The sequence below is a fragment of the Eulemur rufifrons genome, chromosome 23 (assembly GCF_041146395.1).
Source record: "Eulemur rufifrons isolate Redbay chromosome 23, OSU_ERuf_1, whole genome shotgun sequence".
Lineage (NCBI taxonomy): Eukaryota > Metazoa > Chordata > Mammalia > Primates > Lemuridae > Eulemur > Eulemur rufifrons.
Genome location: NC_091005.1, coordinates 18768581 through 18795012, shown reverse-complemented (window position 1 = coordinate 18795012; position 26432 = coordinate 18768581). Strand labels below are relative to the sequence as shown.

Below are 26432 nucleotides of genomic sequence, written 5' to 3'. Positions count from 1 at the left end.
ATGTATCGAGCACAGTGCTGAGTGCTTTCCATGCATATCATTTAATTTTTATAATAACCGTAAATAACACTAAGAGGTAAATGATATTACCCCCATTTTACAGAGAACAAAACCAAGGTACACGGAGGTTTACAAAGCCAAGGCGTGAAAGCAAATTATGAAAATCCAGAGCCTGTACTCGTGGATACTGTGCTTTGCGTTGCTGTAGAGAGATCATCACTCGGGTTTCCCAGTTACAAAGACAGGCCCCCTCCACTCAATCAGCACATTGAGCACTTACAGTATACTGAGCAGTATACCAGACAGTGGATACCCAAAATTAACAAGGGGCTCCACATTCTTATGTGGAAATGGAATCATAAAAGCTGACTACAATATGAAGTGATGAGTGGTTTTATGATGTGTAGGCAAAGTGCTCACGTAGCCACCAGGAGAGGTGCGTACAGGATAACCATGAAATCAAAACATTGACCTCCCAAAGTTTGTCCCCAAAGGGTTGTTCTAGGGGTCCTCTGTGGTCACCAGGGCAGAATTTAAAGCTTTAGCTTTTTGGCTTCTCCTCAAGTCGGTTGCTTAACTTCCTTGAGCCTCAGTTTGTTCATCTCAGAAATGGGATAGTAACATACCCACCCTGCGGGGTGTTGGTGTGGATAGAATGTGGTGGTACCTGCAGAACAGAGCACCTCACACACAGTAAGTGCTCAATAAGTGTGAGTTGCTGTCATCATCATCATCATCACCACACAAATAAGGCATCATAGCTCAGGCTCCCTGTGCAGCAGGAGGTCAAGAGGGAATGTTCTAGGGAACAACACCTGGGTGGGTTCCAGGGAAGCTGCACCAGGCCCGGGGAGAAGGTGAACTCTGATGTACTAATAAAGAGCTCTCAGTTCATTCTTGGAAAGTTCCAGAACTAGTATGGTCTCTTGAGTAATTCTGAAAGAAGGCACAGGACTGGGCCTTTGTCCCCCTGCATCAATGAGTCATGGGATGAAGACTGCTCGCAGGAAGGGGGTGCAAACTTGGGCAAAGAGGCTTCCTTTGGCTTAGGGCAGTTCCTTAGGAGGGACCAGTTGTGCGCTCTCAGCCGCCATCACTCCTGGTGGCTGGAGGAGGGAGCGCCCAGGTCCTAAAAGAATGTTCTGCGTGGTGGATCCCAGCATCTGCTACAAAGGGGGTGGTATGATCTCCTCTTTCAGGGTTTTATTCCTTCGTGGTCACACAGAACAGTTGTCATGGGTGGTGGATTATCTATGGGTCTCCTTTGCATGGTGGTCCCTGAGGTGGAAAGATCTAGCAGTTCTTATAACTAATGGTGCAACGTCAGAAAAAATAATGAAATATTTAAATAGGGACCTGGAACAATGAGAGAAAAGAAAAATGGAGGAATAAAGAGATCAAAAATCAAGGAAGGAGCAGAGATGAAGGAAAAGGAAAACAGAAAAGAGTAACAGGCAGATGAACTACCAAGGTACATGCAGGATTGTACACTGCTTGGGAGAGTCTATGAAAAGTATGAATAGGAGTTCAGGGCTGTCTATGTGTCTGCAGGAAGTCAGAGATCATAGAATTCTGGAGGGGGAGAGGGGTACCAGCGAAAACACTGTCAAATTCCAGAAGGGAAGTTTTTAACAGCCCTCTTCCCAGTGAGCATGAACCCAGCCCAGCACCCGTGGCAGCCTCCGCGAGCTCTCAGCAGAGGCACGCAGACCGAACATGAGGTATTGGACCAAGCCAAAGCTGCAAGTGAAGGGGCTCCCTTTTTTATTCTGCTCTTGTCTTGCTGATAATATGTTCATCAAAGCACTTAACTTCCAATCCACGTGGGGTCAAAGAAGCAGATGTTTGATTCATTTCCTCATCGCCCCAGAACTGAAGTTTTCGTTTCTGTTTCTTAATTCTTAACTGAAAACTTGCAGATGCCTAGGGTTTGTAAATAGGCATTGATCTCAGAGAATCGTATTCGCAATTCTGTTTTTTTCTTTGGTTCGTTCAAGCACCAGTTTTGTTATCTTGGGACCGTGAGAGTAGACTGACACCAATTTGCTATGGAAGAAAAAACACTCGGTGACCAAAGCAAGGACATCTTTTATGCAAATCTCAAATGGCATGGCTCTCATTTGAGAGCAGCCAGAATTGTCCTAGGTGGATCTCAGGATAGAGAAGCCACCTGTGTTCAATCCGAGGGGGGAAGGCGTGTGTTACGGGTGCTGAGATGCCCTTCTCCACGTTGCTGGCCTATGGCCCTTCACACTGGTCCTAGTGTCCAGTTCCACGTAACCCTGCCCACCCTCTCTTTTAGATAAACAAGCCAGTGTAGCCACATGAAATATAGGAAGTTTTCTGACCCATCTGATGCTTTTCATAATGTACCTTATTAAGTAAAAAAATAAGGTACCACTTATTAAGTAAAAAAAATGCTATTTTTGCCCCACATAGATCCCTCTGAGCATAACACATGCAGGGTTGCTGATGGTAATACAACTGGGGATACAATTATACAAGTTCTTTGTTTCTACAGTGTCTGAGAACAAAATTGTATTCCGATATTATGTCTAAATTAGTATTCAAAACACACTTCAGGAGTATTTCCAATGCAGAACAAAATGGCCAAGGAGACATATTGAGAATCTAAATATCTAGAGCCAGATTTCAACAGAAACAGAAAAGCATGGTCCAAATGGGTCCAAAACCAGCTCTCCTTGATGCCAAGGCTAACCTCTTGATTCTGAGACCTGGAGTTAGTTACCTATTCTCAGCTGCTCCTGGGGACACAACAGGAGGTATTTTTTCCTAAGGATCCTGCAAAGGTTAACATCTCGATGCTCCGTAGTTGGTGCTGTCTAAGGTATGGACTTCAAACAGATGCTTGGCAGTGGCTGGTCACCTAGAACATTCAATCTCATCCGATTTGAATCCAACGGACCTTCTGCACTTTGGGGCTTGGCTAGGCACTAATGTTACAAGAGTGACAATGACAACTCTGCTTCCCAAGAGTTCAGAGATCAACAAATAAATGACTACACAGTATGGCAATTCCAAAGAGGAGGCCGTACAAGGGTCATAGCTAGCACAGAGAGGGTAGTTATTAACTCGCTTTGCTGGGATCTGGTGCTTCTCATAGGAAAGTATCACTTAGGAATGGGCGTGTCCGTTGCTCCTACTATCTCAACCTCTGAAGCCCCATTTCACCTCTCCGTGGAGAGGAGAAGACAGCACAGAGAGGTCATGGGTTGATGTCTTCCTGGAGCCAGAGGGGCAGGGTCCCCATGGAGAAACAGTCCATTTTTCAGCAATAACATGATAGCTATTTCCTGAGATATTACTGCTAATAAAAATTATGTTTAGTAAAACAGTTGTTTCTTTTTTTTTTTTATTTCAGCTCATTATGGGGGTACAAAAGTTCAGGTTATATATATTGCCCATGCCCCCCCATCCCCCTGAGTCTGAGCTTCAATCGTGTCCATTCCCTAGCAAGAAAAAAGGGGTGAAGACTCGAACAGCAATATCCAAGAAAACATTCTGTGATGATGGAACCATACTGTGCCCTCACTGTCCAATATGGTAGCCACTGGCCAAGTGTGGTTACTGAATACTTGAAATGTGGTCAGTGTGATTAAGGAGCTGAACTTTTAATTTTTAGTTAATTAATATTTAAGTGTAATTAGCTAAAGAAGGATACAGGAGCAGGATTACTACCCTATTATCTTCCCTACAGATTATGAGCAAGTCTAGGGCACCAGGCTTGTCTTCGAATCCATCTTTCAATGTTTAATGCTTAGCACAAAGCACACTAAAAGCTGAAAGACAATGATTTCCCCACTGAAGGCATAAAAAGGAAAATACCTAGGAGTGATTTGAGCTCTTCCCTTCCTTCTTCTTGCTAAAGGCATTATCTCTTAGCTGTGCTTGGCTGGCAGCCGTGTTGTGTGAATCGGTATGATGGTACAGGGGAGATCAAGATCAAAGACCTGCTTGATTGATGTGCTTTGGAAAGAGCAAAGATTTACTCCTGAAAGATTAAAGAGGAGATGTGAAAGATGAGCAAAGATAGATGCAAAAGACAAGAAATGGCAAGGGCAAGGTTTGAAAGTCTGGGAGACTTTGAAGAGAGCAGGAGAGAGTATGGAGGGAGCAGAGGCATTGGGGGGATGGAGATGGGAAAAGAAAGTCTCTAAGAAGTTTTTCTCTGTAGAGTGAATGGATCCAGCTTAGGTGTTTTCTAAAGGACTCAACACTTTGACAGTGTTTTTCAATTACTTTGGAAGTTCAGTCTCTATTCAAGAGCAAACAGGCTCGGTTCTCTTAAGAATACAAAAGGAAAGAAGAAAACTAAGAAAAGGAAAGAAAACTGTTAAAAGAGCAAAGGAAGGAGGTTCCCACAAGTGCTGCTGGCTGAGGACAGAGATGTTGAGGCTCAAAGCAGGTGGGGAGGTGAAAATTGCCTTTGCTATTTATTTCCCTTGAAGTAGTGGTCCCAGAGGCACGGACTGTCTCTCTGCGGTCAGAGAGAGATGGTCTTCAAATCTGAAAGGACTGCTCAGGAAGGTGGCACATTGATGGCTGTATCATGCATCCCTGGTTCCGGCTGTGAAACATTGAGTCAGAGTTTATTACGAAGTCTCCAGTCGGAACCATTTTAGTGAGTTTAGCTGGGAGGATAAAGAGAATCCGATTACAAAATCATTCAGACCAGTCATGGGAACAGTGGGTTTAATAGCTCCCCATTAGTAGACTGAACTAGACGTAGCATAGATAAATGAAAAGCAATTCTTTCTGATCCTAGACAAGAGATGCATCTGTATTTTATTTTTTTAAGAAAGTCTGTAATTTGATGGATAGTCTGCTCAAAGATGCAAGTGCATCTGTGTTGGGAAGAGAGGCGGGGGCCATGGAGAGTGTCATTTGAAAGTCCTATCTGAGTTCTCTGGAATCACAGGACTCAGACTGTCTGGGCCAGCAGGGCTGCCCTTCCACGTGTCTCTTCTCATGAAGAGCAACTACATCTTCTGAGAACGATAACAAACCTCAGCCTAAGGGAAGCGAGTGTTGGAGAATAACAGGCCTGGGGGACACAGCCTGTGGCTGGACTCTGAGTGTGGAATGTGCCACCACTCACGCCACCTTTCAGCCCCAGGGGCTTGTGTCTGGGACAGAGCAGTGAAACGCAGGGACAACGAGAATGAAGGCATAGGCCCGGAGAGAGACAGACCCTGGCGCAAGTCCCAGCTCTCTGTAGCTCATTAGTTGTGTGATCTTTAGCAAGTTCCTTCACCTCTTTCATTGTGTTTCATCATCGGTCAAATGTCTGGTACCATAGAGACCCCTATAAAACACTTAGCATAGAGCCCGTGGCACATAGAAAGTACTCAATAAAGGCCATTATGATGAAAATGATGAAACAGAATTAATATATCTTATTAACTCCAAACAGCATGAGCATTAAATATATAAGGTAACATATGCTGCTCCATAGCCTGCATTGGGGGAAAGGGGGCCACAGTCCAAGCAGGAGGCCTGACTCTGTCTGGAAGGGAAAAGTGATGGGACATGTCCAGGGTGGCTTTAGTGTCTGGTAGTGGGAGTAGAACAGGGCAATGGGAAAGGGTCAGAATCAATGGGGAACCCGCGAAACATCCCCTAGGAGACCCTTGCAACCCTCTGGGGGCATCAAAGGGTGAAGATTTGGAGGCTTGACACCTACAAAGGAGGGTAGGGACAGAGTCATGGAAATCCTGTTTGTTTTAAGATTTCGTTTTAACATCCAGTCTGGTGTAGCCTGGAGTCTTGAGGTCTCCGGGCATTGCAGGAACGCTTGAGCGAGTGCTCTTGGAATAACTGTCTCCAGCAGAGCTCTGGCCCGCAGCTCTCCACGGAGGCAGATGTCAGTAAGAAGGAAATTACTGAGCATCTTGAGAAGCCAGAGACCCACATTTCCCAGTCCAGGCAAAGCAGTTATTAGAGAGCACAAAAAATGAATTTCTGGTTCCAAGAGAACAGATTGTGTTAAACAGAAGTAAAACTCCCTGAAAACATGGCTCCCCTGGTATTCTTCCAGGTTCCCACTCAGAGACCTTCATGGAAAAGGCCGGAAGACAGATCTGGGTTTCTTGTTGGAGAAAAATACTGCAGATATTTAGGTTTCTTGTTGGAGAAAGCTGAGATGAAGGAGGGGTAAGCCATGCTCCCTTGGAACAGCCATTGTTTGTTTTAGGAAGGTCATATTTACTAGAAAGTCAGTAATATATGTGTCCATCCCCCAAACACTTATTGAGTGCCTACGGTTAACCAAGCACTGCGTTTGCTTGCCATTCAACAGTTGATTGATAATAGGGAGAGTTCCTAGAATTTTCAAGATTGCCAAAGAGATTTAAAAGACAATGGGGCCTTGCAGTTGAAAATATTACATTTGTTATTTAATGTGTAATAATTTTGTGCTGAGAAATATAAGATCCCAGTACAGGGAAGGGAGTTGCCTTCTCCAGTCCCCCCTGATTCCTCGTTTAAGAGTCTCATTATCTACCCGTGATGGCTAGGAGCCACTCAGTAAATGCTTGCTAAGTGTGCGTGTATGAGAGAGAGAAAAAGAGAGAGAATGAGAGAGGGAGATCTCCAGGGGCCTGTATGTGATTCACAAAGGACCAATCAGATTCCTTCCTTGATACAAATTGGGAGGAAAAAAGTTCTCTTTCCACTGGGGCTTGCTAAACTTGTATTATACAAGGCAGCTGGAGCTAAAGGCCACCGCCTTCCCAGCCTCAAGAAGAATGCTCATTGCAGTAGGAGACAGGAAGCTAATTCACGAGGAGAGAGAGGATAAAAGATGAAAGGGGAAGGGGAGGAGAGAGCTTAGAAGGCCAGGGGCAAATCCACCGTGATGACCAGCATGGCTGAAATCAAGAGAAGTCAGGGAGAAAGTGACTGGTCTTTCTGCATAAGATCTCTAAGTCTGTCCCCATTTCTGATACACAGGAGGAGCACAGGACGTTCTGGTTCCATTTCCTCTCTTATTCCTTCAGGAATTAATCTTGATCTTCATGTATGTGTCATGGCATGGTGGCTACTTTTAATGTTATTGCACCTTTTGGGGGAGACATGTGGAGTCTGAAGTGGGACTGCCTTCAGCAAACTTCAGGAGGTACAAAGGGACTTTCTAATGCCCTATTTCTTTGCATCTCCTCCCCACCATTAATATCTATCAGACATATACTATATGACACAGACTTCATTTATTCATTCATTAATTCAACAAACATTAAATATGTCACCATCATTCTTGGCACTTTAGATGCATTATGTATTTTTTTAAATCTTTATACAACAAATTTTGCCCCATACTATTATTATACCCATATGACAGATGAGCAAAGTAAGGTTTCAAGAGACTAAATCATTTTCCCAAGGTTATGTAGGTTGCTAAAATTATTATAGCCAGGATTTGCATCCTGGCCTGTTTTACTTCAAACATTAACTATTTTTTTTTACAACCAAGAAGCATATTGCCTCACATCTAACTGGGTATATAGTCAGTACCAGTGCAAGAAATGAATCTAATCTTTCCTTGCTCACAAGATAATTATTCTGCATGGTGTTCCATGGACCACAGTCACATAGAGAAGTCAGGAATAGGAGGACTCAGTGCTTTAGCTTGCCCAGGGGGTTCTGTGTGGGAAAGTGCCATTCAGCAGGTCCCCAGCTCCCTGACTGTGCTGGGGGTGAGGCTTGGCTGAGGCATCAGGGGTCACTGACAGAGATTAAAGACAGACACTGGCTGCAAGCTTTCATTGAAAACATACCATGTTTAAAGATGAAACAGCTCCTTTCACTGGAGCATCTATTTTGTCTCCTGGGCCTTCAAACATAAAATTCACTCATTTTAATACCATGGCTCCAACTGATTTTCTTGTATGAAATCACACACAGAGGAATCAAACTAATTTGAGATTACACACTCACTGCCCTTTCCTATGAAGAGTCTCTTCTTTCTTCTAATTAAACTTTTTCTTCTATGACAAATGCCAAGATGTCAAAAAGGATCTCTCCCAGGAAAGAGAAGTGCTGGGAACTTGAGGTCATGGGGATACTATTCTCCATGCCTGGGTAAGCTTTGCTGTCAGTGTTGAATGTCAGTGATGTGCCCAAAGGTTGTAGGATTTTGACTCCTTAGAATGCGAGTGAACGAAACTCCAGAGGCTGGATTGTCTATGCACACCCAGCTAGCAAAGAATCCCTGCCGCCACCCATGCGTGAGTGTGCAGAGGGCTGGTGGGATAGAAGCAACAAATCAGTCCAAACCTATTGCCGACCCTGGGAATAAGGTTCCAAAGCCAGCATCCTAGTCCCTGCTACCAATGGAGTTTGGTGTGAGAACCACTGAGTGATGAACCAGGAGATGGCAAGTCCGGTCTCGGTTCTGCCTTTTATAGCACAAGTGACTTAGGAAGGGAAATAAATTTTATTGAGCATCTGGTATGTGCAAGGCACAGTCAGGACTTCTCCACACTCTCAGGTAGTCTTCATAATGATACTTAAAAGTGGGTGTGATCACCACGCTGAGGATGCAGACATGTTGACAGTGCTATTTACTTAAGCACTTAGCAAGGCAGAGTTAGGGTCTGAACCCAAATCTATTATAGCTTCTCACTATTTCCACTTCATCTCTGGGTTCCATTTCCTCTCCTAGCAAATACAGGTGTTAATTCCTCTGCCACCTACCTCCCCAGGTGGTGAGGATCAGAGGAAAAGCTGATGTGCATACCTGGCTTTGTTGCTGCAAAGATGCTGCAGGTAGAAGGTAGGGTGGGCGTACCAGTCACCACTCCCTCCGCCCGTCGTGATGCACCTGCCCGTGGTTTCTGGCTAGGGCCTGTATAATTGACATCTGGCTGCTGTTTATGAGAACCTGCTATATGTCAGATGTTCTATAAGGTTTTATCTCCATTTTTAAGTAAAGCAAATAGGCCTTAGAGAGCTAAGCAACCTGTCCAAACACACATGGTTAATAAGGGACAAAGCAAAATGTTAACCCATGTCTGCCTGAAACCAAAGTCCAGCATTTTCCACAGCTTCCTAATCACCTCCACCCGATTCCACCTTCGAGCAGCCTTTCTAAAGGCTGAATGAATGAACCTTTTCTGAATGGACCCAACCACCTCCATTTCTGCTCCTCCTTCAGGCAATTGCTTTTGATCCCAGCTTATTTTTAATTCCACATTTTTGATCCCCTCTCCAAAGCTTTTAATCCTGAGGACATACCTACTACAAACAAGTAATCAGAATCATGACAACATCCATGATTTTTAGCAAATTAAAACGTTCTAAATGGCACTGTTAAGCTATTTGTCATTTACTTCACTTTTATTTTACTGAAATTATTTCCACTTGGATGAACCCTATTCCACATAAAATATCATTACAACCAATTTTAATTTCTCCATCTTTTTTTCTCTCTGCTGTAAATTTTACCAATTATTGCTTCTGTTAGTGGGGTTATTCTTTGGTGGCTATTACTTTTTTTTTTTTTTTAGCAGCAGAATGGAAAAAACGGGAGGAGGAGAGAAATATACAGAGATACAGATTGATGGAAAAGGGATGCAGAAAGGAGAAAAAAGAAAAGTTTCTCCATTGATAATGAGATCAAAATATTCTCAGGAGGCAAGATGGCTGAATATAAAAAGTGGGTTCAAATGATGACTCTTTGCTCCTGTGAGATAGAAGAATTTCTGATTCTGGGTTTCCCTTTCTCCTCAAATTGCTGGGGACACAAGAAGTCCATTCCATCATTGGACAAAGAGCAGACATTGTCACCACACTCAGCCCTCGTCAGCAAGGACACAGCTAATTAGAAAATGCCAAGTTCAATAAATAAGCATGACCCCTGAGCTGGCACCTCCGTCTTCTCATCACCAAATGAGGCTCAGAGATGACTCAGCATAGAGTCATCCTTTCCTGTCAAATCCCGATGCCTCCATCCAACACAGAGTGATTCAGAACACTTTATTCCCATCTCAGTGCCAGAATGGCTCTGTCAGCTTGGCTACTAGAGACCCCTTGAGCAATTTCTCAGTTTTGTAAACATCTGTGTCACTTAACCTCATGGACTCCATTCGTTTATTTGAATAAACACAGGGAACATCATGTTGGCCATATGTCATTGCATCAACCTTGTTAGTGACAGTTTAATGCTGTGTTGCTTTGGGATATTTTATACTCAAGTTGCCAATGTAGCAATGGCCCAATCAAGGAGAAGGAGGCAGAGGAAGGAATCCAATATCTAGGATGGATCCGAGGAGTGGTGATTAGTTTAATCAGCATGGGTGTTCTGGGTCAACAGTCATAGTAACTTGATCCTAAGTGGATCCCCCCAAACATCCCATACCTCAGGAGTGTAGGCAAAATGGAAGTGGTGCTGAAATGCAATGGCCATTTTGGGGGAAGGGCAAAATGGCACTGGGTGATTTGGGGTCTTATCAGTTCTATTTCAAATCAATCAAATGCATTCATGGCTCTTCCTCTATATTCCTGTTTCTGTGTCTGTCTGCCTCTCCTGTCTCTTGGTTTCTCATCTTCTCTCTGTCTCTGTCTTTCCCTTTTATGCCTTTGTCACTGTGTCTCTCTCATTCTCTCACTCCCAAACATAAAGAGTCCAGGAACAAGGCACACTTGGATTTTCACGCAGCTCTTCCACTTAGTAGTTTAGCCCTCATCTAAATGTCAGTGCCCTCATTTTTAAAATAGAAAGAGAAATACTGATCTTGTTGAGTTGGCACGAGGATGAAATGAAACAAAGCGTATATAGCAGGCAACTCAGTTCCTGACTCATAACAACTGGTCAATAAATGTTTGTTCCTTGCCTTGTCTCCCATTTACTATATACCGGTGACATATTAGCATCCCACCAATCTGGTGGCTTTCTTCTGGTGTGGCCTGCCCTCAGCCCATTTTCAGATCAGCCAATGGAACCGCGACTGGCTGGAACTATTTTTTATCCAATTGGTCTCTTTCCAGTAGTTTCAAGTAGCCTCTCACTGTAAATCACTCTGGGAAAATAAATGTCCCCAATCCATTAGTGCCTTTCTACCACAAGCCAATTTGAGCCACAAACCAGACAAGGCTTGTTAATGGCCACTTAGATACATTCCTGCAGCCCAACCTGGAGACCCTCTACCAGACTCAAATCCTAGTGGCCGCTGTCCAAGAGACACTCCACTGTGACAAGACTGATGGCAGCAAAGGCACAGATGTGATCCTTATCACTTAGGGGAAAACCACGCACCCTGGTTTGCCTAAGACAGTTCCAGTTTGCTCCTGCTACCCAGGAGTAAGTGTGAATGGTGTCCCTTTCATTTTGTCTCACCAAGATCCCATCTGTGGGCTGTTCACCCATTCCCCCAATTCTGGGCATGTTGGCTGCTCCAGGCTCAGAGCTGTCCCCAGCTCAGAACTGTATTCAGTCAAATAGAAGCCACCTCTTCTTGAGAGGTTCCATGCCCTCACTTAGGAAGCAGCCCACAGCCAGTGACACAAACGGCTCCCTCTGCTCCTGGCTTCATGGTAGGACTGACTCTGCGGTGGGATAGAGGTATGACCACACCCTTGCTTAGTTCCTTCTTCTGTCCTAGCCTACTTCCCTTGCTCCCATAGCCCTGAAAGCACCCCTTCAATATGCCACTTGGAAAAACATCCCTGTGACAGGCCCTGCCTTCAAGGAGTTAGACCTAAGATGTCCAGTTAGCAAGTAGCAGAGCTGGGACTCATGTCTAGGAAAGTCTGACTCTTACGCACTAAGCAGATGAGACATAATATTATCTATGTTACATGATTCAAAAGATGGCCCCCAGGTTGTCAGGTCACCGAGACGCATATGTCCTCTAGGTCTAGATATGACGACAGCAATGATGACAGTAGTAACAACTATTACTTATTCAATATTGACAAAAGGCCAGTCTTTTTATTGCATCTGATCCTCTCAACAATATCACGAGGTTCAACTTATGATCCCCATTTTGCAGATGAAGCTCAGGAAGCTCAGAGAAGTTGGAACATGTCCACCACTGAGGTCACATGCATAGGAAAAGGTGTGGCTTAAGCTTACATCCAAGTCCATCTGTCTTCAAAGGCCACACGCTTTTTCCACTTAGCCACTTAAACCTCTTGTTGCATAACTTATTCGATGAATAGTTGTAGACATAGATCTGCCATCAAAGCTGATGTTTTTAAAACAATTTAGACAGAAGACTCTACAACCCCCAATCCCATGCGATAGTTCTTTTTGAGCTGTGTTTGACCAAAATATCTCCACTTTCTGGGAAAAGTCATATTACTTTGGGAATAGCTAGAGAATGTTCTCTTAAGCCAGACATAAAAAAATCAAAGGAACCATATACATTGAAGAAAGGAAAGAAATCAAGAGTACATGCCAAAGGTTCAGAGAGGAAATCACATTTCTTATGGCTTTTCCACCAAGGAAGACAAAATAGAATAAAAGAAAAACAGTAAAGCTTGAAGGAGAGGCAGATTCAAATCTTTACTATTGTGTGATGTTTTTGGCAAATGATTCAATGTTTCCAAGCCACAAATGTGCTCTTCTGTAATATAGGAAAAATACCTGTCCCATCAATCCATAAATGAGAGAGGGTAAATGAGATACAATATGTGTTTCTTCCTGCCTCTTCTACTTCCATAAAATTTATAGAGTAACCAACTGGAACTCTCATTTCAGCTCTGACTAATACTAGTTCCGATGGACTATGCTTTCTTCCCAAGCAAAGAACATACTCTATTTGATGATAAAAGGTTTCTATTTAAAAAAGCAGATAAAAGGGGGACCTTCATCCAGGCAGCTATTCGCTGATTCATAAAAATACAGAATGAGTCATCCTGGATCCCAAGGCTAAAACTTTCAATCAATGGGCATCTTTGGCCAGCCAATCCCAGCCCAGTGGAGAAGGAAGGGCCCAGCGGGCCATCTTTACAAGCTTATTCCAACTCTCCCTTGCAAAACCGATTAACTCTGCTTCCAGCTTGGTGAAAGAAAAATCAATCTGGGCCCTTTGCAACGCTGTATTCCAAATGCACCCCTGTGTCTGGTTGGCTTCTGAACAACTAGGGTAGGGGATCTGTAGTGATTCCTCTGTGTGTGTGTGTGTGTGTGTGTGTGTACAGCTCCACTGAAGAACAGGCTTGTGTGTCTGGCTTTGAAAAATCAATCTCCTGGCCTTCATCTTGACATTTATTATTTCAAAATGTAACAGTTCCTTTCAGCAATTATGCAGTTAGCATAAGGCTAGGGAACACAGACATGTGTACTGCAGATGATGCTCTTTCCTTTAAAATATAGCTTCATTATTTTTCACTCTCCAAATATAGGAGGGCTGTGAGGAAAGTATCCAGCCATTGTCATCTGTAATTTTCATAGTACATGGCTGGATACTTTCTGGAAAGCCCTCGTATACTCTGATATCGAGTCCTAGAATTCAATCTTCAATTTGGAGAGAGGGTCATATATTACATATACACATAAAATTGCATGTATGCACATATATACACATATGTATGTGTATATACATATATTATTTTTTGGTGACACGATTAAGGAAGGAGAGTTATAAATACCATGGCTTTAATTGTACTAACCAGAAGCTCTTCCACCAGCAAGTGAATAAAAATAATGACTCCACAAGCCCCCTCCAAGCTCTTTCCTCAATCCATTCATTAGACAATAACTTATTTAGGACACCATGTGCCAAGCACTTTGCTAGGCATTATGAATTTATCAGTGAAAGGGCAGATACAAGCTCTGTATTCTGGGATCAATCAGCTGGGTGCAGTAAGAGTTAACAAAAACAATTGTACGGGATCCCCCAGTTTGCAAAAGCCTCTTACCCCAAATCCTCCATAGAGGCCCAGACGTGACCAGCTGCATATATTAGGAGCCAGCCAGAGATCACTGTCCTCTTCTGCCACCAGCTGCCTTCTAATCTGGCAAATGAAGCCTGCGTGCTCTCAGCGTGGCCAAGGGGAGGGGACTTTCCTTTGCATTTTTCCTGTCTCTAGATTTGGTCCAGACTCTGAGTTTCTGATCTAACCTGGGAACCCCTGAGCTGGAGGCTGCTTTAGGGAGCAGTGTGTGTGTTGGGGGCTTTGAAACGTGGAAATGGGAGGAGACGGGATCCTCTCACCATAATAGCAGCAAGTTCCCCTTACAAGTTTCACAGGCAGGCGCAGTGTCACGTTCAGGGACCCTCTCCTGGGTCAGCCCTCCCCAGAACTTCAGGGAAATGATCATATAGTGCCTGCACTCAGAGAGACTTAAACTCTCCTGGGAGAATCCCAGCTGGGCGTGGGCCTGGAGAAGTTTCCCCAGGAGAAATGGGGAACCGAGGGCACGTTAGAGAGCAGAGCTCTTTCCGAGACAGGAGCAGGAGTTGGAAGGTGATGGATCAGAGTTTTTTTTCCCCTCTGGGAAAAACACAGAGGATGCTAGTGAGGGAAGGAGAGAGCTGGGCTGCAGTCCTGGCCTCACCCCTCACCGAGCCTGGAGGCAGGGTACCTAATCTTCTTGCCTCCCAGTTCCCTTCCCCATACCAGACCACAGGGAGGGAAGCGTACGGGAGGCGGGACCCCGCGGTGCACCCTGTCCCAGCCCCATCAGGACAACAGCATAGAGGTTAAAAAGATCTAGTAGCCAATGCTGGGCCAAGGCTCTCAGTGGCAGCTGAGTGATCTTGGGCAAATCACTCATTCCCTCTGAGCAGCGGTTTTCTCACCTGTAACGGGGGATGACGATGCTACCTAACTCATTAGGTCCCAGGAAGTATTAAATAAGATCGCACACGTAAAACTTTAAAAACGGCGGCTGGCACACTGTAAGCCTGCAGTTATTATTTTTTAATCCTGTTAACCATCAACCCCGCTGTGCTGGCGGCTGTGCTGTCCTACCCGAAGGAGAACTCCGGCAGCGCAATCTGGGCGCCACCTTCCTCCCCGTCCCCAAGAGCTCACATGCTCCCGTGGGCACCCCTAGATCTGGCTTGGGGACAGGGAGTGCCACCTCTCCGCAAGCTCCCCAGCTCTGGCCGGCCGCGGGAAGGCTCTGAGACCCGGCTGAGGCGCGGAGGGGGAGCCCCCCGAGGCTGTCCCCGGGGCAGCGACCCCGCCGAGGCTCTCCCACCCACTCCCGCAGCGCCGAGCGCGCAAAGAGAGAGGAAGCGAGAAAGGCGCGGATACTGGACCAGGCTTTGACGCGGATCTTGAGCTCGCCGTCCTGCGGCTCGGGCATGGCCTTCCTGCTCAGCCGCAGCTTGTTGATCCCCCCGAAGCCGGCCAGCACCACGGCGCGCATCTCCTGGGCGTCCCCGAGGCGGTGCGAGCCGTCGCCGCCGCCGCCCTCCGCCGGCTCCTTGGTCGCCTCCTTCTCGATCATTTGCTCCGTCTCCTCCGCCTTCTCCACGCCTTCCTTGGCCATGGCTCGCTGAGGCGCGGAGCGCACGGGCTGCGGGGACTGAGGCTGGGGGGCTCGGGGCTCGGGGCTCGGGGCTCGTCTCCGGCGGGCTCCTCCTGTTGAATGTGGGATGCTCCGCTGTGCAATGGCTGCAGCCTCTGCGAGCCGCTGCGCCGCGGTCCACAGCCTCCGCCGTAATCCTCGCAAGAGCGGAGCCGCCGTCCGCCCCACCTGCGCCCCCCACCTTCCGTCCTTGCTCAAACGAAGCCTTCCTCCGGTTCCTGAAGCAGTCTCACATTAGGCTCTTGATCGCAGCCCTAAAACTCGGATTTACCCAAGACCTGTGAATAAATCAAACACACCTAGAAAGGCCACCGTGTCATCTGCCGAGGGCGCAGTATTTGGTTATATACGGCGCAGACTGGGGCGCCTTGAAATGGACAGAGATGAATGTCTGGGCCTGGAGGATGCCTTCCCGCGACAAGGTTGCCTCCTCTCCCACGGATCTGCGGGGGCGGGCGGGATAGCCGGGAAATTGGGCTGTTTCCCGGTCTGCTGGTTCTGGGTGGAAGGACGGAGAGAGTCGGAAAGAGGGAAGCTAGAGGTCCCACTCACTGCCCCAAAGCGTCCGGTCCAGGGTCTTTTCGCTCCGGACGTCCAGGGTCAGCCAGGATGCTCCTTCCCAGGCACCACCAGGGGCTTTCTTATGATGGCTAATTCTCACCACCTGCACCATCTTGGGCCATTAAAGAGGCTCCGGGAAAGACACCTGTACCAGAAAAGGGTCCTGTTCTTGTTCCAACCCCCCCCCCCCCCCCCCGAAGACCAGTGCGTACCCGCTCCCGGACACACACACACACACACACACAGTAATAACTGGCTTTTTGCTTTGTTTTTTTTTGCTTTGGAAAATAGCCCTTTGGAAAAAAGAGCTCATAGAAAAACGTGGATTTTCTGAAAAAGGGGGGGGGGGCGGGTGGTGGTTTGCCTTGTGGCAGTTCAAGGAAAGAGATGTAGTTGAGGAATGGTAGGGATATATTCTAGTTGCTATGCCACTGCCAGCCTTGGGATCTTTGGCGACTCATTCAATCTTCCAGAGCCTCAACACTCTCATCCATAAATTGGGTACATTAGTTTTGTTTTCTGCATTGTGCAAAGTGCTGGGATGGATATGATTTCAGTATGGGTGGTCTTTACGTTCGAGGAGCTCAACCTCAGAGCACGAGGCAGGAAGAACATAGTCAACAAAGGGACATGGCATCATGAATTCTATAAATGCTTATTCTCCCCCCATTCTTTCTGTGCCTCTCTGCTTCAAATGCCCTGGTCTTCTATTTCTCAAAAAGAGCATTGTGTCCCCTCCTACTACAGGGCTCTGCACCTGCTGTCCCCTTGGCCTGGGATGTATGTTCCACCTCCTTCATCTGATGTTAACCCCTACTTCAATCACACCCCAAGTGCCCATTCCTTGTGGAAGGCATTCCAACCCCTAGGCTGGGCCTGTATATTTTACTGTAAACTCTCACATCACTTTGTAACTAACTTTTATATAATTACCTGATAATGTCTATTTCCTTCATGCAACTGTGAACTGCATGTGGGCAGAAGCTGTTTCTGCTTTTATTCAGCATGGTTTCTCCAGAGCTTAGCCCATGATTGGTACATAGTAGAATATGCACAGAAACGGCTTGTTGAATGAATGAATGAGTCAGCGAATGTGGATGCTCTTGTGGGAGCCCAGAGGAAAGCACTGTTAACTTGTACAGAGAGTTGGAGAAGTCCTCATAGAGGAGGGAACATTTGAGCTAGATCTTGAAGCATGAGCCAGGTTCTTCAGGTAGAAAAGGTCACAAGCACATTCAAACACATAGAAAGGTTACAGGTAAAAGGGCGTTTGAGAAGATGCTGGTTTGTTCTATGTAGGTAGAGCATTGGCTGTGTTTAGCCATCACAGACATGAGGCTGAAAGGTCTTATGCCATGCTATAAAATTTAAGACATTATCATGGAGGCAATGGGCATCACTAAAGGCTTAGAAAACAAACACAAAGAAAGAGCATTACCAGAACAGCACTTTAGGATGATAGCTTTGGTAGTAAGTGGGTGATGGATTAGATGATAGAGTTACTAGAGGCATGGAGATCAGCTAGAGCTTATAATGCAAGCAAAGAAACAAAACAAATGAGAAGGTCCCGGCTGTGGAATGGGAAGGGAGGGAGTTGAAAGAAGGCTGAATAGACAGGGCTTGGTTAGTGAGTTGAGCATTTTATTGCAAATCCAAGTACTCAAATTGTTAATCCTGTTTACATTGCAAAATATAGTGTTTAGGCTGGATTCTATCCTGAAACAAGAATCCGAGTGCCAGTGGTTTATTTTGGAGGTAATCCCAGGAATCTCCAGTTGAGAAGCAGGGAAGTAAGACAGAGAATTGATAGTAGCCAATACGGAGTGCATTCGTAAGCAGGTTACCACAGGCAACAAATGGGGCTCAAAACCCACAGGGAACCCTTGAGGGACAGCGTGGAACAAGCCTCAGAGTTTTTCTACCCAAAGAGTGAGGACATAGGTATTTATTCACTCAATTCTATACCTGATTGTCCAAGATCTGTTACTGGACGTGTTATTTCCCTAGCATTTCCATCCTGTCCCATGTCTTTGGGCTGAAAGAATTCCCAGGCAGAGAACTTTGGATGTTCTCCATAGGAGAACAGGGAATTCCAAGGGGATGTAGCTTTGGCACTGATAACATCTGCAACATATGTTATTGTTTTGGGGGTGTCTACTGTTCTTGACACTTCAGGTATATTTTATAATTTGACCCTCAGAATCACCTCATGAAATAAGAATTCCTATTCCCACTTTCTCAGAAAAGGAAATTGAGTCTTAACATGGTGAAATTACTGTGCTCAAAGGAATATACTGAATACACTGGTTGTGATGAGACTGACACTAAATCCATGCTGTTAACATCTCACCATGCATGTTTATTTGGATGGTTCAAACCAGTTCTGCCCTTGATTGATAATACTCCGTGGCATTTTTGGATGTTCTGTGCTCTTTTCTTGGCCTCCTCATATCTCTGTCCCACCAAGTTCCCATGCCTCAGTTCTGAGTGTTTTCCTTTGGCATTAGGAAAGTGAATCTACTTTGTAGTCAGCACATGGCACATTTAAGAGAAAGTGTTTGTCTTATAGTGTGTTAAAGGGAATATAATTACTCTCTCCAAGGAAATCTTCTGGCTGTTTACAAACCCCAGATTATAATTGGTAGGCAGCTGATTATCACAGCAACCCAGAGGGAACACACCCCCGTCTGTGCTGCCTGGGGAGGAATACCCTCTGAGTCCTATATACCACTATTGTTAAGTATTCTCAACTCTGCTCATCTCTGATGGAATGTGGCAAGAGCCATACTACATGGCGTACTTCCAAATAAACACAATAAATCAATTTTTAATTTATAAAATTGATTTCTTGGGCATTCACTCACAGCCTCAGTTGTGAAATTTCTTACATTGCAGAATAACATCAAACAGCAGCCACTGATGGTAAAACATAGTATTACAGCTCAGGTCTGTTAACTTATTAATGGCCTGGGAAAGGGTGTGTGTGTGTGTGTGTGTGTGTGTGTGTCTGTCTGTCTGTCTCTGTGTATGTAAGGGGGGAGGGAGAGGAGAGTGCAGACAGCCACATAAATACAGGAACCCCTCAAGGTATTGGGCATCTGAAGGGAGTGTCACACAATAAAGATGACGTCTTTGAGTGAGAAGATATGGAAAACTATCTTAGTATGATTTTTAGGAATGGTTTTCTAAATAGTTTGAAATGGTTTGGTAACTTTCTAGAGAAATATTAATATATTACTTGAAGCAGACAGTCAATGTCTTCAACTATATCCTTTAGTAATATTTATTCTATTATATCATCTTCAATACAATTAGAATCATTATACATATATTATTAATAATTAATCTTCAAAACAATCCTTTGCCATAGGTACTATTATCCCTACTTTACAGAGGAGAAAATTTATTATTATATAGTCTGAGAAACTTTCCTAAGATTGCCTACTTGGTAAGTGGTAGAGTTGGAATTTGGAAGTTGGAGACATTTGACTCTGAAATGTGAGTTCTTAACCACTATGCTATAATGTCCCTTGTTTTATGTGTTGCTCTATCTTTCACTCATAAAAATGCCATAGAATAGGTCAAGAGGAAGGAGACAAATTTAGAGACCAATAATGGAAAGAGGTAGAAGATTCTGGCTAATGAAAGATCTTAGCAAAGTCCAGGGGCTTTTACTTAATAATGTATGCCATAATTTCTTATAGTTTGTGTTGATGCTGTTTAAAAGATGATGAAACATAATTGCCTTGAAAGCAACATAATAATGTTGTTCAGAGAAGTACTGGAGAGGTCTGCAGCCCATCCTGAAGATAGTAGGATAAACTTGCTATTTATACCTTGCAGGACCAGTCATATGCAGTAAATTCTAGTTGTGTCAGAGGGAAAAAAAGTGAACTGGTATTTATCCATCACCTTTTGAGCACTGACCTAGTGCTATTGCTAAGTACTGGAGATAAAATGGTGAATAAGACAAACATATTCTCAGTCCTCACGGAGCTGGCAGCCTAGTCAAGGAGGCATATATTGATTTAGGTTAGGTTGGCCAGAAGCAAACCTTGCTTAATTTGAAGATTTGAGTGCAAATGGTTTATTGGAGGGGTGATCCCAGGAAGGGCTGGAAGGGGTCTGTGGAAGTGAGACAGGGAAGGGAAAGAAGTTACTACAAGGTGCATTGCGTGGCAGGTTATCACTGCCATAACTCTGGTTAAATCCTACTGGGGAACTCTAGGAGACAGTGTAGAACACACTTCAAGGGGCAAGGTAAATGGAGTATCCACCACCTCCTGTCAATCCTTGTTTGAGGACTGTTTCTGGAGGACACCAAACATCTCCCACTTCTGGCCTGCCCTGCACAGGGGCTGTTTTGGAACTGGAAGCTGACAAAGCTGTCCTGAAAGAGTTGCAAGTGTTTACAGTTGGAAGAAGCCACTAGGTCATTGTGCATGGCCATGGTGAGCTCCAAGAGGGTGTAGGTGGGACGCTGACCATCTCTGCTACAGATATTAAACCAAAAATCACAGAAGTAATTAATCATTTATCAGTTCAATAAGTGCTGTGAGGGAGAAATACAAGTTGCTGTCTGGAGGGTCAGGAAAGACTTCACTATGAAACTGCTGGTAAAATATTAGAATCAGCTACAAATGAGAAAAAATGATAATAATAATAAAATAAAATAAAAAGTGTCTTAAAGAATATAGAATACATCAGGATGTGGAGGCACCACAAAAATCATCAAGGATGAATGTTCCTTCCAGGTCTGTACTTCAGTTCATGAAGGATTGGTCTTCATTCCCATGGTTCAAGATACAGCCCTCATATCCATGTTCTAGGTAGCAGAATGGCAGGGAAAAAAGACTCATATCTTTGTTTTAAGGTCTCTTCGGGAATCCACCATAATCCAGCTACTTACCTCTTATTGGCCAGAGCCTAGTCACATGACCACACCCACTGCAAAGGAGGCTGGGAGATGTAGTCTTTCTTAGTTAAGTGGTAATGTCCCAGGTAAAAGTGAGGGTTCTATAACTGATGGGGAAGGGGAGAGATAACATTAGGAGGTATAGCAGTATCTTCCACTTAAGATGCCTTGAAGGGCTTTAAACAAATTAATGATAGACTGCGTGAAGAATGAAGGCGAGTCCCTGTTCCTCCCTACAGCATGGCACTATCCAAAGACCCCAGTCTCTGGGACTCAATGCTGCCCCTCAACAACTCCTAACATAGGTTTCCACCCTATTGGATTTTCTCTGTAGAAATTCAACCGCAATTTTATAACAGAGGTTAACAGGAAAACCCTAACCAAAAGATGCTACTCCTAAGCCCCTGAAAATCATTAGCTCTTTGTTAAACTGACCATGTATGAATAGAATTAGAAACATTTCACCTGCTCTTACTCTTTTTTCCATAAGTAGCTATAATCCGCAGAGAAATGCTTATTGATTGTTTTGTATCATTTGGTAAACATGGTTGGCCAAGTGAGGAGGGGAATATACCATGAAGGACTGACTAAAGAATTTAAATCAAGTAGTTTATGTTTTTGAAACCTCATTCATGCTAAAGGATAATTTCTGAATGATTTCTTTTGCCTTCTTCCCCTGAATACTACCTAGGGTTTTTCCCTTAGTGTGATGCTGCATGATTTCTTGTATGAATCACCGTGCAATAATGCTGTCTGCTTCTTCCAAATGGTGCAGAGTGCTGTTTTCCCCAAAGTACTTTGATATAGATCATTGTGAGTAATGGTAATGGGATACGGATGTAAAATTCAGGTTCAGAAGGAAACAAAGCATTTACTCCTCACATACAGTCTAAGAGAAACAAGAAAGGGGGAGAATTCCTCCCCTGCACTTTTTTCTCCCTTACAAACTGAGAACATCATATTATAAATCGGAATGAATTAGCCCTCCAGCTAGCTCAGTCTCTTATTTCCCTGATGTCTCTGGTTTGGGCTAAGGGCTGATTTTCCCGAGAGTTTTGTTTCCTTTGTTGTCATATTGGCCCACATCTAGTTGGTTGGGGCTTTCTCAGAGCAATAATTCTGTGAAGCTATAAGGCCTTAATGTAGTTGAAAATGCTCAATATGAGAAGGGCACATTTTGCCTTTCCTGTTCTCAGGTTAGACGGCTTAAATCCCAAGATATAGGGAAATATTCTTCAGGGGCAGGAATCCTGCCCTATTCCTTTTAGTTTGCCCCTTCTCTTCACAGAGCCTGTTAGGGTGATTACACAAAGTAAGTGGGCAAGAAATATTGTCCTTCCATCCATTCATCGTCCAGTCATCCATCCATCCATCCACCCATCCAATTCCTGCATTGTTACTATGCACTAAAAAAAGTGGAAGGAACACTTACCTTGTTTCCAGGACTTGTTCAGATCCCAGTTTTTCTAATTCCTGGCCATGGGAATTTTAGGCTCTGAAAGGTTAAGGGAGTTGCCTAATAAATGGAATCAGAATATACCTAATCTTCAGGTATGATGTGAAAACTGCACAAGGTATTTATGCCAAACACTTCCAAGTATTATTTCCCATGCATAATAGTTGATCAATGAACAATAATTCCCTTTCTGATTCCTTCACGAATAAGGCCTGGCACATGTCTAGAGTGGGGAGACAGACACATAAACAACATGGTGCAATGTCCCAGGGAGGCAGGGCAATGTAAATAGAGGTTAAGCACACAGGCCTTGGGGTCAGGCAAGCTGCGTTTCTGGCTTGACCTCTTCCTAGCCATGTAGCCATGGTCAAGTTCCTTAATTTTTCTGTTGTTTCACTTTCTAATCTGTAAGATGTAGTTATTGATCACACCATCTTCACAAATTTGTGGGGGAATTTAAAAGAGGTAATCCAAATAAATGTCTGTGCTTGGGGGAGGAAAACCCCTCTTTACATGTTAGTACTTTGCAACTTCCTTCATCATATTGCTTAATATTTCAACAACTGTGTTTAATTTTAAAAGTTTCGAGTTCGAGTCCAGCCTTTTCTAAAGTCTATTCAATGGAACAGTGGTTTCTTAGAATGTTGATTGATACTAGAGTAAAAGGGGGGCTCTGTGATCAAATTAGCCTGGGCCACTCTGACAAAGTGCAGTCAAACACCTTTCTTTAATGCAGATTTACAGACTTGTGTTAACACAATTTTCATATCTTCAAAAGAGGATACAGAATACAGCTTCATCCAAACTTACTTGGCTTCTAGCCCTTTTCCCTTGAAGGTCATAAGACCAGCATTCGGTCGGATATCTTTTGGGAAAAGCTCCTATAGATAAATCAGTGGATAAGTATTTCTGACTGTCTACTCAGGGTTAGGCACTAAGTAACAAAAAAAGAAAATGCTTTGACCATGCCCTCAAGGAATCGAGAGACTTACTTAAGAGAGAAGAAACCCACAAACAGTTTTGAGAAGACATCTAAATCTGGGCCCGAGAATATCATGAAACAATTGAAGTGGGCCCGGTGTGGGGCACAGTAGAGAGTGCTGAGGACTGTGGCACACAGGAGTGCAGATGGCTTTCTAAAGGGGGTGGCATCAACTCCACTTGGTCCATCACTGCTGTGCGAGAATGTGAACTCAGCAGTTGCCAGGTCTTCCAAATGTTCACAAGAACCTAAAAGTCTGGATTTTTTTTTTATGTGAAATATACCAGTTTTATAAAATCCTGACAAATATTACATAAGATGCATAAAACATGTCTGTGAGCCAAATTTAGCCCACGTGTATTCGATTTGCAATCTTTGCTCTAAGTTAGTGCTTCTCTCAATCAGGGTTGGTTTTGCCCCTTGGGGGCATTTTATGGTTGTCACAACTGGTGCTACAAGCATCTCATGAGTAGAGGCCAGGGGATGCTGCTAAACATCCTACAGTGCACAGAACAGGCCCCACAACAAAGAATTATCCGGCCCCAAATGTCAATATTGCCAAAGTCGAAAAATCATGCTGCAAGTCATGGAGACTTAGATCCTGGGAGAGAGGGGGCCTGTGGTTTTGACTCGCTGCATGTGTGACTTTGGAAATGTCCTTGTTCTGGTTGGTAAAATAAGGTCCTTGAACTAATTGATGCTCAGGGGACTTTCCAGCCCAGGGGCTGAGGTCACATTAGTCATCTATGTTGGCAGTGGCCTGGCAAAGGGCTCTCTCTGCAGAAACAACATTGATCGGAAATGATAGCTATTGATGTGACAACACACACCAGGGGAATGTTCCCAACCTGGAATATTGTTTGTCCTTTTGATGAGTTCAGAAGCCTGTTTCATGCACGTCTCACTGTAGACACATGAATAAATTTGAAGCTGATGTTAGAAGGCTACTAAATCATTCTGGGCAATTTTGTTTTAGAGACCGTTCATATTTTGTAGAGGGAAAAATCAAAGGACACACTTTAATTTAATATACCCCTGCCTTTCAGAATAAAGACAGCCTCTCAGATATTGATCTTGAGTTTTGGCATTGCATGTGGCTCTTTATCTAGTTGGTTATCATGAGCAAAGTTGGGTTTTTATCTTAAGGATTTAATTCAGTGGTGACCACAGTGAGGCAGGCAGCAGGATGAGGTGTGTAGTGGAGGGGGTGATGCCTTGACCAGGATAAGCCGTGGTGGAGGAACAAAAAGCACCTGTGCATCCAAGTACCAAAGCTTGACGTCTCCAATACATACGCCCAGCACATTGCTGCTAATGCCCTTCTCCAGCCGCTGTTAATCACTCAGGCTGCTGTCTTAGTCCATTCGGCTGCTGTAGCAAAATACCATAAACTGAGTGGCTTATAAATAACAGAAATTTATTTCTCACAGTTGTGGAGGCTGGAAGTCCGAGGTCAAGGTGCCGTCAGTTTTGATGTCTAGTAAGGGTTTGTTTCCTGGTTCACAGAGTGGTGCCTTCTGGCTGTGTCCTCATATGATGGAGAGCTATGAGGTCTCTCTTGGATCTCTCTCATAAGAACATTAATCTCTCATGACCCAATCATTTCCCAAAGGCCCCACCTTGGGCCTTGGCTGATACCATCACCTTAGGGTTGAGGATTTCAACATTTGAATTTAGGTGGGGAGGGGATCCGACCATTCAGTGCATTGCACTGCCCTTGCATGATGTCATTGCTTCTTTCCTCAACATTCTGCAGGGTTTCTCAAACTGTGGTACACTTCTAGGGAGAGAGGGATTTCTGTGATTCCAGAGAGGTAGAGAAGGAGATGTTGTTTAGGGATTTCTGGATGCTGACTCTGTCCTCCCCTCCCTGTGATGCTGCTGCTGAGTTTCACTCAGGAACAAGGGGAGCCAGGTGTTTGCAACATTTGCTTTAATAGCAGCATTTAGATTGTTAGGGAAAGTTCTCCTGGAATGGTGATACGAGCTTGAGGATACAAGAGGTGCAGCAAAGCGAAACCCCACCCCGTGCAAACAGTGCAGTCTGCAACTGTGCTTCTGATAGGGGATCTGGGGCCCAGAGGAACTGCACCAAATATGCCACACCTACCCCTTCTCTGGGTAGCAATTTCTCTTCCAATAGCTTCCTGTCCCCTTAGTTTATTAAGGGGGAAATCAATCTACTTGTATGGGAGGTGTATAAGCAAATGTTGGCAATCCCGGCCAATCCCTACCACACCTGAAATGCAGTATGTATTCACTTTACTGGTGAAGGTGCAATGTTGCCTGATGTGCAGGTGTCTTAGTTTACGTTTCCCTGAAAGCAGACCTTGCAACTAGAATTCGAAGCCAAACAGTTTGTTTGGGAGAGGATTGCAGAAAGCACTGGTAGTGGAGTAGGGAAGTTAGGGGAATGAAAACAAACAGGAAAAGGGTACCTTTTCCAGCAGTGGGCACCTGAGGCTTATCCTCACTGGGAAATTGCAGAAGACAGTGTAGAACATGTTCTTGAGTTATACTGAATGGCCACTGATGAAGCTGGGATATTTATGCACCCGTATTATCCCTTCTATCATGTGTTGAAGGCTGCTTTCAGGAGCATTAACTTTCCAGATCTGCTGGCTTGCTCTGCTGTCGGGCCAACCAGGCAAAAGCTCTCAGGTGGAGAGTAGCAGCTATGCCCAGCGAGCAGCTGGAGGAGTGCAGAGGTGAGTAAAGGGGATATGGGTTGGGGAGGGACGACACTTGCTGTGGCACGTTGACTTAAATTGTTATTCTCATCATATTACATATATGAATGCAACCCAGTTGTAATATCCTTATGCTTACAGCTCTTATACATAACTCTAAAAAGCAAAATATGCTCACCTATTACATCTCTAAATCAGTAAAAAGCAATACAAGTCAAAATAATAGTAATAACTCGATGCATGGTGGTGTTTGGTCAAATGAAATCAAGGTTTGTAACACAAATATGGTACTGACTCCCAAGAAGCAGGTTGTCTTGAATCCA

At 44.4% G+C, this 26432-nt stretch overlaps 1 protein-coding gene across 1 annotated transcript in view; it reads right to left on the bottom strand.

Moving 5' to 3' along the window:
• Window positions 1-15528, bottom strand: part of VAT1L (vesicle amine transport 1 like) — a 125914-nt gene extending 110386 nt beyond the window's left edge. Inside the window, exon 1 of the mRNA XM_069456575.1 lies at window positions 15234-15528. Within this exon, the coding sequence (XP_069312676.1) occupies window positions 15234-15466 (233 nt within the window). The 5' untranslated portion in view covers window positions 15467-15528. The remainder of the gene's footprint in view (window positions 1-15233) is intronic.
• Window positions 15529-26432: the final 10904 nt, after the last annotated feature.